The 13,852-nt window shown below is 32.7% G+C and overlaps 1 protein-coding gene across 3 annotated transcripts in view; it reads left to right on the top strand.

Annotated features, from left to right (window-relative positions):
• LOC130896213 (mucin-2) overlaps positions 1 to 13,852 on the top strand; it is a 275,551-nt gene that overhangs the window by 62,245 nt on the left and 199,454 nt on the right. For all 3 annotated transcript variants that reach the window (XM_057804149.1, XM_057804150.1, XM_057804148.1), the window contains exon 3: positions 6,451 to 6,634. In XM_057804149.1, the coding sequence (XP_057660132.1) occupies positions 6,451 to 6,634 (184 nt within the window). The remainder of the gene's footprint in view (positions 1 to 6,450; positions 6,635 to 13,852) is intronic.

The raw sequence follows: 13,852 nt of genomic DNA, 5'->3' as shown, positions 1-13,852 counted from the left end.
AGATTTTACAGGATGTACCAAGTCTCAAATTACGTTACTGGAATACTCAGATACGGGGACAGGAAGATATGGAGCTCAAAGTTCAATATGAGCAGCTGCAATTTTTATTTATATAAAATAGAAAAGTATGAACAAAATCACTTATAGTACTTTTCTTTTTTTCATTTTGATTTTATTTTAAAGAGGTGCAAATTTATAACATCCATTATAAAACCATCGAATGCAATTGATAGGTACATTCTATTCAGTAATCGAGTGATTTAAAATAATGTTTGCCACACCCTATGCATTCTTCATTCCACTCTTCACTTTCGTACAAAGCCAAAATTGGTTTTTGCTTTTAACCACATTCTTCTATTTAATTTGACGGTTTTCTCTTCTTCTTCTCAATCAGAATGCATTCGAATTATGCACCTTTTGTTTTAAACCACTGTTGGAAAGTTGGAAACTAACAAAATAACGTTTTCGACCAACTTCCGTTGTACGGGGTCAATATCAACTATTGAAACATCAACATTTTGCCAGACGCATGTGACGAAATCCATTTTTAGTTGCCTAGGCGGAGCTGAAGGCGGTGAGAAATTTTTATCCATACTGCTTGAGTCATGTAGTATGGTCTCTGTATCTTGTTTCGTATCAAAAGTAATAAACGCATCTGGAATCACTTTGGAATTAAAAGTACCTGTGGCTCTAAAATCAGGCATTGTACCGCTACGGCTCTAATCCAGGATTTTTCCAAAAGTTTTAAACAGCTTCCAGTTGTAGGTGGCTCGGTAAACAAAGTAAAATGATGTTCGGTTAAGAAGAATAGTCATCTACAATAAGTAACAACAAAATAGGATTTCAACCAATCCTTGAAAACGGTAGCGTCGTTTATTTTTTCCTCCAAATAATGCATAAGGGTGAAAAAAACATTCCCTTTGAACTGTAGCAACATATGACTCCTTACGTCAAAGAATAAATAGTTTTTGACCTTATTGTCACTAAAAATTTGATTGATTTATTGTTCAACTAAAAATCGTGCTCGACCACGTTAGATGTTTGCTGTGGAGTTGGTTATCAATAATAATATTATCCGATATCACATTGTTTAAAGGCTCTAACACGAATGGTGCAAATTCAAATGTTTCTAGTTCTATATCATTTCCAAACACCCATGAGACACATGTTTTAGAAATACCAATCGCTAATGCAGCTTCATTGACACCCATTGAATGATTTTGTCTACATTCAATTTCACTTTATAAATAATCGACAAACTATTAAGCCTTTTCTTCATTTCTCTTCCCATAAATTGTGGGCATTTTTGTTAATCTATATCAATTATAATATATTTAAGTAATTGTTCGAATTGGGCATCATTAATTCACTTATTTTCAATTATCTTTTGTCGTGTTAGATGTCTCCTAATGTCCACTAATAACACTGGTCGACAAAAAGACATAAGAATGACTAGCATATTGTGATAAAATGGACCTATACAAATAAGAAAATATGAAAAAAAAATAATTGTAACCGCGAAATTTTCAAGTTACATTTATTACACAATCATTGGTAAAATACTCAATATTTATTCTCAAATATATTAAAAACAAAAACTTCAAAAAAACATCACTTTAAATATCGATAACTTTAACTTTTTCCTTTTATGAGGGGTTGAACTTTCTCTTTTTAAAAACCAACAGTAATCACCTATCATGGCCGAATCCCATCGTTCTCCATACCGAACTAAATTTCCATTGTTCTAATATCTTTCACCCAGGTTATAAGCTCCCAAATTTTCGGGAAAAAATGTCAAATGGGATTGTAGGAAATGAATTTTCGATGACATTATAACAACAAGGGATTTGTAGGCGTCAAGAAGTTCATCAACTAACTGTTGGTAGTTTGGATCCATATTGTTGCCCAAAAACCCCTCACTACACTAACAAATGCATTTCATGCTCTTTGTTGCAAAATTGTCATCGTCCAGAAATTTTTTTATTTGTGGCCCAATAAAAATTCCTTCCTTTAATATGGCATCACTCAACTGGGGAAAAACTTCTCTAAAATATTTGAATCTATCACTGTCTCTATCCAAAACCTTTACAAAGTTTTTCATCAATCCAAGTTTAATATGAAAGGGTGGGGGGCAAGAGGGATATTTTTGGCATCTACAAGGGGTATAAATTCAACATTTCGAGATACTGGTTGGAAGTCACTTCTTGCTTACCAATTTTTTTTTTATATTGTGTTGATCTACTGCCCGACTGTGGTCTTTCCCTACATCATTTTATTTCGTGGTTCGAGATTCAGATCAGTAACTTGTTTTATAACGAAGAAATCCAGTTCACGAATACTAACTTTAGTTAGAACAAATATTATTAGAATTTTGATTCATTCTTCTAATTTGTCTTCTGATACTTGACAAAATACAGAACTACATTCAATAACTATTTTCAGAAAATATTTAGTGTTGACTTAAAAGTTCCCAACAGCCAGTTAACGTAGGATCGATATTTAATTTGAATGCACACATTCAAAATGAATAGCTTTGGCATAAGGATTCTCTTCCTATGTTGTGTTATTCGTGAATAGCATTTTCTCATAAAAATATTAATTATAAGTGCAAAAACGTTGGCACATCAATTTCTCAGTAGCGCATTACGAAGAGAAGTGGAAGTAAAACTGTTGCTGTTGACAGGTGACGTGACTCGTATTATTCTCATCAACGCGCAATGAAGCTCCATGCTCTTGATTGGATGCTATTGCTTTCTGTCTGTTTCTATTTTCTCTGTTTTTAACGAGATATAACGAAATCAGTTCATTACTTCTCTCATCATATACGAAGCCTTCGTGAGCTAACGTTTCATAAACAACATTTCCAATATCTATTTCGAAGAAAGTAATCTATCATGAATTTCTCGAATGGAGGATCTAATCACGTATTATTGATGAAAGTAGGAGAATAAACACATCTCTTTAGACAAACAACAACAACAAAATTATTCTAAATGTCTGCAGATTTATTTGATCGTCTGTAGTTTTTGTTATACTGGTTCATTGACTTATCTAGAGATAACAAATTAAAGCCGGGAAATCTGACAGGTCATCTAATGTTTCCAGAATCGATGAAGTTAGAAAGCAGTGATAAAGTAATAATCCAAACATACATAAGTGGTTATTAATAACGATCAATCACAAATCAATAAATTTTTCTGCAAGATTGAAATGCATCTTTGTAACATACAGATGTTTAGAAGCTAACCCAAGTAGCTAGATTAAGCTGCTAGCGATAAATATATGTACCCAGAATTGTTTCAATAGAAACATGACTAGATAGTACATTTACAATATGGCTACTAGATCACCAGGGTGATCCTGGTCTATCACCACTAGAGATTACTGTGGCCTCATGATCTCTACCGTGTATTGCCTTTTGTGACCATTGTTCCAGTTTCTCGGTGGTGTCTAATACTAACTTGACATCAGATTCTGGCGAGACGAGGTTTAGAGGTGTATAGCTGAAGTTTCTGATGTCCTGTAATGCAATTCACATAGTTTCAGTGTCAGTATCGGTTGACAAGGTCAATTCAGTCTCTTCCATCCTCTTTTTGAGGTGATATTGTTCTAATAATGAATAACTATTGTTGTGTGGTTGTTGCTCTTCGTCTTTATTAACCCTTTGTTAACCCATAAATACCTTTTAGCTTTTCCAGGTCTAAGTTAACGTCTCATTGTTGTTGAAAGAAGGCTCACAATAATTGAGTGCACTTTGTAAGTCTGCACACATCCACAAGCTAGGAGTGAGGTACACTATGGGAAAATTTCTTGCTCTCCACGGAAATAGTGTGTAAAGTAGTAAAGTAGTAAAACAGCATCAAATTTGAAAAATTGATACAGAATTTTTCGGAAGAGTCTGCCGAAGTGGTTTCATCGAGATCAATAGAAAAAACTTACATTATTCAGATCCTTATATCACATTTTATCGTCCAAGAAGTAAAACTTGATTCAAAATATGTTCCTTAACATAACAGTGATGAATAAAAATTGTACTAGTTTTTGGTAAAATCAAATGTGTTGCAAATGATGAAGTAAAGAGTCACCAAAATTTGAAAATTATGTCTTCAAACATCGATAATCTTCATAGGAAAAAAAATTCCAGCTAGGCATCAAAACTAGGCAAGATCGATATGAAGAACGACGGAACTCTAAGCGGGACTACTCTACTAAACTCCATAATATATAAATTATGCTGTGAATACATTAATCCATGTATGTTTGTAAATATTTGAATCCATGTGTTTATTTTAACCGACAAAATCTGAGAGCTATTTCGAATTCTGCGCCCAAAAATAAACTATGATATAGAAGCTGAAATTCTTGATCCATTTTAATGGAAAGCGTTGACCCAACAAATTTATATGTTTGTACTCCTTTGGTTAATCAAATAATAATCAAACAATAGATTGTTATTCAAAGGGGCGAAGAGATTTGCTTCAAAACCGTAAGATATTCGGCTTGTTTGAATATTAGAATTTCTATATAGCTGAATGAAATAATTATTTCCTATTCAGATTTCTGTTGATATACTTCGAATTAATTAGTTATATCATCATCCTAATCAAATTAGATTGTATATACTGAAGTAATTGTATTCAAAATGTGGTAATAAGGTTACTGTGCACTGAAACCCAGTTAAATATTTGGTATTTATATCTAAAAATTGATCTGATTAACACATTTTCAAATACAAAATGGCTCATTTAATAACTAATCAATTTAAATGTTGTTCAGACACACATGTCCGTCATAAAACTACAAATAACATAGCGTCAAAATGGTTTATTGTATAACAAGTGGAAAAAATTATATATTTCTCTTCCGCGCAGAAGGTTGTTGGCATAAATCGAAGACGAATACCGTGAAAATGAGATGAAAATGTCGATTTTTCACGTTTCGTATATTGTACTTTTTCTACGAAAGAGGTTCAAAAGTAGAATGCATTCAGTAAGTTATATTTCAACAATTTTGTTAGCTGGAGCTCAAGTTGACCGAGAAATGCACTGATCTCCTACAGAATCAATTCTACTACTACTACTACTGTGGCCACTTACATCCTAGTTGATTTTTGGCCTCGCCAACAAGTTGCCTCCATAATTTTCTATCCTCTACCAAGTCTCCTTACACCTTCACCCGCTTGGTCATTCGATCTTGCTCTCGGACTTCCCAGTGGGCGCCTCCCTTTTGATTCACCTCTCCACACTCTTCTTATTCTCAGATTTTCTTTAATAAATTGGGGATGAGAGTTCTAAGTGGAAAGGTTTTAAAAAGAAAACTAATGCCAGTACAAAAGGAAATTACAGGTGAAAGGTGGCTTGACTTCTTGGATTTGATTACCAGATCCATGGCGAACTTCCTGCGTGGAGAACAATTTGAATCCAATAGATGTTGAAAAGGCAGTGCGATAATTTTTTGTATCGTAGCCTAGAGTATAGTTTTATCAAGGTTTCAAACAACTTGTTAACGTTGAGTTGATATCCTAGAATATTGAAGCTTTCTCTTCGTATGATTATTTCATCAATAAAGTGAAGATTGGAAAACGATAATATTTATGAGACACCCTTTATATTTATAGTACATAATATGGATACTTTACTGACAGTTAAGACGATTTCACTAATACTTTTCCAGATATATTATAAAGAAGCTGTTAAAGTAAGTTTAGATTTGTTGTCGGAAATTTATAGAAAAAAGTATAAATTGGCATACGGAAACTTAATAAAGTGGAGTAGAAATACAAAAATAAAATCTTTTCCGGGCGTCTATACTTTGGTAACAATATTTAATGTTACGAATTAATTGAAAAATAACATTGATATAACTACAAATCAAAAATAATATTCATTTTTAAATTTATGAAAAAAAGTCCGACAATCACGACTCCAAAAGAGATTTGATTCAAATTGAAGAGATTTTTGATGGAAACCCCGATAAGGTGTATCTACTAATAAGCGTACGTTCTTCTAGAAGGAATTGTTTTAAGAATTAAGTTTGTTTTTTTCTTGGATTATCTCAGAATTTTGTAATTATTGGGTATTTTTATTTGAGGTCTGCAGTGGCTATCTAGTGCCTTCTTAGAAGAATACGTCGGGGAGATAAAAACAAAATCTATTGAATATATTGAAAAACCAGTCGTACCTTATACCGAAATAGAGACAGAACAGGCACCGTATATGAATCAACCCTAAAATAATTAATATAACGGAGAATTCATGACGTTCTGGGTTTGCCCTTACAAAATAGTACATCATCTACTAGAATTTTTGATAAAATACTCAACATTTCAGAAATAGGATACTTTATTGTTATAATAAAAAGTTTTACTAATCATGAAGAGATAAATTTTTATTCATTTTACTTGTAATGTTCAAATTTGAGCAGTTGTTTAATATTTTTCTTTCATTTCAGATATACTCCAGATATTGAGCATCTCGTATTTCCGATGAGAAAAAGAAACCCTCAACAAGTAGCCCCGATCAATCCTCCTCAATCAAAAACTAGGTCCCGATTGGCTGAAATGTTTGCTCTTAGCAGACATTTGCAGCAGAAGTCATCCATTGATAAGGATTCCAAAAGGAGTTCAGTAGTAAGTGTAAGTTTCATTTATTATTTGAAAAATGATCTACTACATTTTCAAATCGAATTTGTGAAAACAGTTATTTAAAAGAGTTGTTTAGTTCACCTAACTACTGAATATCATTCAACAGAAATTTTGGAAATAATTATAGAGAGATTGAATAGTAATTCTTAGGAACTTAATTTGATAAAAATTGACAAATACTTTAAAATAAAATCAAAATTGTGTTGCGTGACGGCTGAGCTCACAACACAACCAACAAATTCTCAGAAATTAGCCTCATTTTGAATAAAACCTACACCCCGTTATCACTACATCTCAAATCTCAAACTGGTTACTTCGTTTTCAAAGCTTTGAATAACTTTAATTTTCTTTTCCTATCATATTTCACCAATGAATTTCATGAGTGTAACTAACATTTTCTAATTCAATAGAGTCTCACCTACAATATTGTCGCCTGTTGCTACATAAATATGGTTTAAATGACCAATGGGTAAGATGTTTTATATTTATCGACCTCCTAGCCCAATTTATCTCTTAAATAATAATTCAATTAGAAATATATTAATAAAAGATCATTTACCCAACTTATTTCCATTCTATGCTATACCATCCATGAAAAAGCTCAAATGTGTACAGATGGTGGCATGTCTCTAAGTTTTTTTTTTTTATCGCAACTTAGATCATTACAGTTGTGTCGCTCGCAGGACAAATCAACTTTTGGGTGAAATAAGAAATCAGTTTCCGTCGGTGAATAATTTTATAAATCTCCTGGGAAAAGTTTTTCAAAGGCATCATTGAGGGTGCAAATATATAAAGAAAGTTTTTCGGTATATCTTTGCCAATTTAACCAGTAATTACAAGGTGGGGAACATGGCTCGAGGGAGTTTTTTTCACACTGCGATAAAATAAATTTGATAATGATAAATTTGATGAGAAAAGTGTAAAATCGATAACAAGAGGCAAAAAAAAGTATTATTGAATTCAACAGTGAAACAACCTATCATTGAAAATAGTTAATAGACAATAACAATACGAGGTTTGTTGTTGGGTAATTAAATGGAGTTTATTTTTTAAAAATAACATCATCTAAATGATAGCCCTCTCGAAGACAGCACTCGTCTAAACGCGAACGCAGATTCGTGAAAACTCTTGTCAATAAATCAGGTATAATTGCTGCCGTTTCATGTATACTTTATGTTTGAGGTGTCCCCACAAACAAACAAAAATCAAAAGGTGTCAAGTCAGGGCTACGTGGGGGCCAAGGGATATCACCTCTCATGGAAATTATACTTGCAATAAACATTTCACAGCCGCCATAGACTCATTTGATGTGTGACAGGCCGCTCCGTCTTGTTGGAGCCAAGTTCTCATATTCGCTATTCTTTCTCGCAAGTTTCGTACTCGTGAATCTTCAAAGAAGAAAGGGCCAATAATTCCTTTACTTGAGTTTGCTCCTCATACTTTCGGAATATACAGTGGTTTTTGATGTGTCATTTTTGGACTTTTTTTGGCCCAATAACGATAACTTTGTCGGTTTACGACCCGGATTTTCTCGTACTGACTCCTTCATCCTATTAATATTGTCTGTGGTCTTAGACATTCTTGGACGACCTTTTGCTGATGGTTTAAACGTGTAACTAGTCTCTTCAAAACCATACTCGTATTTTAATTATTACGCATTGTCAAAACTATGAACGACCGTTATCGTGAAACGTTTGAACATAAAAAGCGCGACGCTTTCCGTCGAAGTGACTCATGATTTCCTTCTACTTCTCTGGTGAAGATACCACTCAATATACACATTTTCCATAAAAAAGAGAAACTAAATTGAAACTAATACGAGTAGAACGAATGTACTGAAGGTAATTCCGAAAACAGATTTCCAAAACTATTTTGAATCATCGCTGGCAGCTTGTTATTCAATTAAATGTTACTACTTTGAAATATTCTACTCACCGAATGATACAAAATGTGGAAATACGGAGGTATACTAAATACTTTTAGGATCAAACTTGTGATATTATCTTATAGGCAAGTCAAATATCAAATGGAAAGTGATAACTATAGGGATTTAGTACTTGAAGTAATGAATTTTTCAATTAATAAAAATAGACATTTTTGTTTGTTTCTTTGTTTCTGTTACTGCTGATGCTTTCTATTAGATGTGACACAAAAACTTGTACACGTATATTTAACTAGAATTTCTTCTTTGATTTTGAATATTCTACAATTACATCTATTGATTTTCATATAATACTATTTGTAAAATTTTTAACGCAGGAAACGTAGAGTAGCGACTATAAACGAAATCCATTCATCATCATTTTATACCAAATAATAACAAAAGAGTATCACTTTTCGAGTGGCTAAGTTTCTGTGAGCTGCAGTACCTTGAAAATTCTCTTGCTTCAGTCTCTATCTCCACAGCGACATAATTACGTTGATATTTTTTGAGAGGTATCATAATCAATTGTTGTTTTTCAATGTTGTTCGCAAACAGTGTTACTCTTGATTAGTATACTGAGCACCATTTCACTAGTTACAACGGCTCCACATTGAAAAACATTCCACGATTATAATAGAGGGCTGCGTATCACAATAAGAGGTGTAATCGAAAAAACAGTCAATGGATTTTTATTGTGGCAATTATATCTCATACAATCAAGTGTTGAAATAAGCTGTTACAAGTTTCAACCCGTTCCAACTGATCAGTCTGCTATTAGAACAGATTTAGCCATCTCGTGTTAGCAGTATCTGAAGTCAGTATGATTTAAACAACGCATAAATTTAAAGTTGAAAAGAGTATCAAAGTATCTGGCGAAATCTACATCATAATATAGAAGATTTTTAAGACTGTTTACAAATGACAAAAACGGATGAAAATGAGTGTAAAGCGGAATCGAATATTTGCGGGTTTAATAGGATGCAAAACAAATTATTTTAACATATTTTTTTTGACCCACCTGGCTCTGAAAAAACTCGTCAATAAAAGACGTACATCAAGGACATGGACTGTAAACTACGAATATTATAAAAGGATACGTACAAAGAGGGGATCTAAAAAGTGGACCAATAGTTTTTTTCAACATAACAACGCGGAATGACACAAGTCGTTCTTCATTGTTCAGAAATCTAAAGAAAAACAGGAAGATGCGCTACAGTGTATGCTGGAAGTCGGAACAAACAAATGAGGAAATTGATAAATTTCCTTTTTTGCGATCAAGGCGGATGAAACTACGGACATCGTTGCAGAATCTCAACTAGTAATTATTTTCAAGTATCTTCGAGAGGGTGAGAGATGTAATGTAGTAACATTTACAAAAAACAATTTTAACTATTATAATCGAAAATTCATCTAAGAAAATGATTGCACATAGTTATGAAGAAGCTGGCATTCAAGCATTAATTTAAAAATTGTACTTTTGCCCACTTCATACATTCCTATGCCCACCAATTGAAGATTATATCTAACATGCTTTCACAAGTTCTCGAGTACATGTATTTTTTTTTTTTTTTTTTGGAAATTTAGAGGTTTATTTATTATATTATTTTAAATTGTGCGAAATATCGATTCAATTCTAATGAGGATCTAGTAGTTACATCACTTTTCTATTCGAAAAATTTTTCAGAGTATTGCGGCAAATTTCCTGGGGAAAACTCGCTTCTGCATGTTCCTACTATCACACATTTGATAGAGAACGATAACGAAATGAGCTGTCTGTTATTTATTCAAGAAATGATTGCAGTTCATTAAATAACGAACTACCGTTTCTGAAATCGCTTAGTAGATATCTACACTGAAAAAACTAAAAACTTCTTATAAATTTTAGTAACAACTAGCATGAGAATATAAAAGGTCGAAAGATAAACCAAATCAAAACGTTTCTCAGAAATATTATACTGAAATAGACGAATTTCATAATAAAATGATAACGAAATTGCGAACTAGAAAAGGAAGTAGGATAGGCATTTTCGTAAAATGAACGACAAACCTACTTCAATGAATCCACTGGAGACGAAGTCTGCTACTTTTCGGTGCTTTGTGATACTAAGACTTTTCTGCTTTTTATACCGCATTTTATTTGAGTTTTGTACAGTCCCTTCCATTCATAATATGATATAAATACTTTCTGTTTTATAATAACAACCGCATCATGAAATTACTACCAGGAACTTATTGGTTCGGTTCATATTTCATATTATGCTAGTGCGTGATGTATTCTGTCGGAATACATCGAATTCCAATTAGTGTCTACTTTTCTATTTCACGTATACCCAGATCGTCATTAATTTGCTCGAGGGTCATATTTTCGGCGATAGTTGCCAATCACGAAAGGCGCGTTTGTTTAAAATTCTCAGCAATATGGAAATTTCTAAATATCGTCAAATAATTCCAGTCTGTTCATCTGACTTTAGCTATTTCTCTTCTTTTTCTTATTAAAAATTAGTTATGTATCAAATTCTTGTGAGGCAATTTTTCTTTTCATCTCATAATTAGTAAAATTCTTGTAGAAAGAAATTAATTTTAACCTCCAATTCTATGAAATTTCCGAGACATATTTTAATGAGAAATTTTTATAGCCTAAATAAAAATTCGTTTACAGGATGTATACGAACATGTCTAAATAAATAATACGTTGATGCACTTTGAATTGTGCTTGACAACAACTACAGTTGTGTAAAATACTGGATACGAATATAGTGTGAATACTGTATCTTTCTCGAAATTTTCATATCATTCATTTCTACAAAGTGATGCCTATCGAGGCTTAAGTCAATTTCGGCGTAGCTAATAGCTGGTAATTTCAAGAAGAGGCTGAACGGTTTTGATGCTATTGCATCTCATCAGATTCATCTAATACCCATTCGCTTGGAATCATTGACTCATACTATCTCCGTATAATTTCAGTTTTCATTTGGTCCAAAAAAAAAATCAAGGACGCTAGTCTGTCGCACTGAAACTTTAGTTGATTGTGTTAACCTATTGATTCTAGAGACACTGAGGTTTCCAACTATAAAACTAACCAAAACATGTTGAGCGAATTTTACAAAATGAAGTGCATGACTCGATAATAAAAAGAAGAAGACTTAGTGGACATGGGACTTGGGTCCTAAACAACAATATTGTGACCAAAGAATAATTTTAACCAAAATAAATGATTATGGTGACGATTATGTCTTTTGTAACACTTGTTATTTCTTCTTTTATTTATAGTCTATAGAAGCAAAAAAACTCTGATATATAAATTGCGTTTAATGGTTTTGTGATCGAAAATTAGGAATATTTCTTTCCAACAATTATAAGTTGGATACAATTTCTCCAAGCGTTTCCGCTTTTAATCGAGTTTGTAAAATGTCGGCCAAAACTTTTAAATTGCGACTAAACTTCGTTAGTTAAAAATATTCCCTTTGGTTGCGTTGTAAATAATTTAATAAAGTTATACGAAAACCGGACCTGACATAAAATCGATTGTTATAGAGAAGAATAGAGAAGAGCAACTTTATTATGGAAATAGCTTTCTGATAGTGAAACTCAGAGTTCTGAACACATTGTTGATGCATTGACGACTATTGAATATGAACAAAAGCCACAAGATCTTATCAATCTTCCGGTTTATTTCAAGACTATTGATAGTTTGTCGTGAGAGTGATTACTGATTATAGAGAAAACTTAAGGATACGTTTCTATATTTGAGACGCTATTGAATGCAGCTCTCGAAAAGGGCAATCCAAAGAGCCTCTGTACAAATGTCGGTGCTGCTATATACATATGCAGAGGACATAGCACTGAAGACAAGAAGTAGAAAAGTCCCAGAAGAAGCGAATCTCAGGACTTGAGAAGCAAAAAAAGAGAATTAGAAATAAGCAAAAAAATAATAATTTTGAAAAATTAAGAACTTAAGTACTCAGGCACCATAGTGAAAGAGAAAAATGAAATATCAGAAGAGATAAACGACCGCATATAATCTGTAAATATCAAAAGGACGAATAATTAAGATGGGAAGACCAAGACCAAATTATCAAGACTTTAAAACAAAATGTATAATAGGATGGACCAGAAAGCAATAAAATTTTATAAAAAGATGACATATGAAGACCATAAAAAGTCATGCGCAGTGATTTACCCTAATAAAAGAATCGACGAATTACAAGGAATGGTTTAATGCCTCTTGCAATTTATTGCCCTTATATCTTTCGTAATTATATATACGAGTATTTAGATTTAACTTGATATTTAACACACAATAGGAAGACGCAATGTTGAATTTAGAAAATAAGTACATGGTCGGTAGGGTATATACTTGCTGTCTCATAGAACTACTCTCCATAACTTAAGCTAGTATTTGATAGACTACGTTCAGTGCTTTTATTGAGTTGAATAAAATAGTGGAAATAAATTATCCCGTCTAATTGAATCAATATGAAGTCATGATTTTTAAACTGTAAACCATTTAACTCAGAATTGCCCCCTTTCCTCAATAATACAATCCAAAATCAATACTTCAGGATTATGACAGAAATTTATGTGTAAAGTTATAATTTTTTCTCGAGTAGGATGGTTACATATCTATTGGTACTAGAATTGACAACATTTAACGAGTTCAAAAAAATAACATCGTCTATAGTTGTATTAGTACTTATTGGATTGTTGGTAGGATCATGAACATTTACAATGTTGCTTGAAGTCGAACTAGTTGTTCCCGTTAAAATTTTCACTGCGGAATCTATTTTGTTTTTTTATTAAGTCATCTACGTAACCCTTCGCAACTGGGTTGGATTTCCACCCACCGTGCTTATTATATCACCACCGGAATCCACTAATAGAGACGTCGAAGAGCGTCGAAATGTATGCCCAGTGTAGTTTTTTGGATTAGATAAAGTCAAATATGTTGCGTTGAATATGTCGAACAAGTATTGAAGACTTCCGCATTTTGGATTTAGTTTCAAAGCAAGCTAGTAACACTCTTTCCTTTAAATACTTTATCCTGGATTTCTTAGGGAGAAGATTCATAATCGCTGCAGTTGTCGATTCAACAACATCTTCTGGTGTGCAGTTTAAATGCACTATTACTCTCTATCACTAATTATAATACTGCACTTCTTTAAATTACACACAAAACGGATTTTCTTGAAAGAATATTAAAAATTAAAACTGTGTAAGTATATCGGAAAAACGAATTGATATTTCTCATATCAATCCTCATATCAAAGCATTCACAGCCCACTATT

The sequence above is a fragment of the Diorhabda carinulata genome, chromosome 7 (genome assembly GCF_026250575.1).
Source record: "Diorhabda carinulata isolate Delta chromosome 7, icDioCari1.1, whole genome shotgun sequence".
Taxonomy (NCBI): Eukaryota; Metazoa; Arthropoda; class Insecta; order Coleoptera; family Chrysomelidae; genus Diorhabda; species Diorhabda carinulata.
This window is presented reverse-complemented; position numbering and strand designations above follow the sequence as displayed.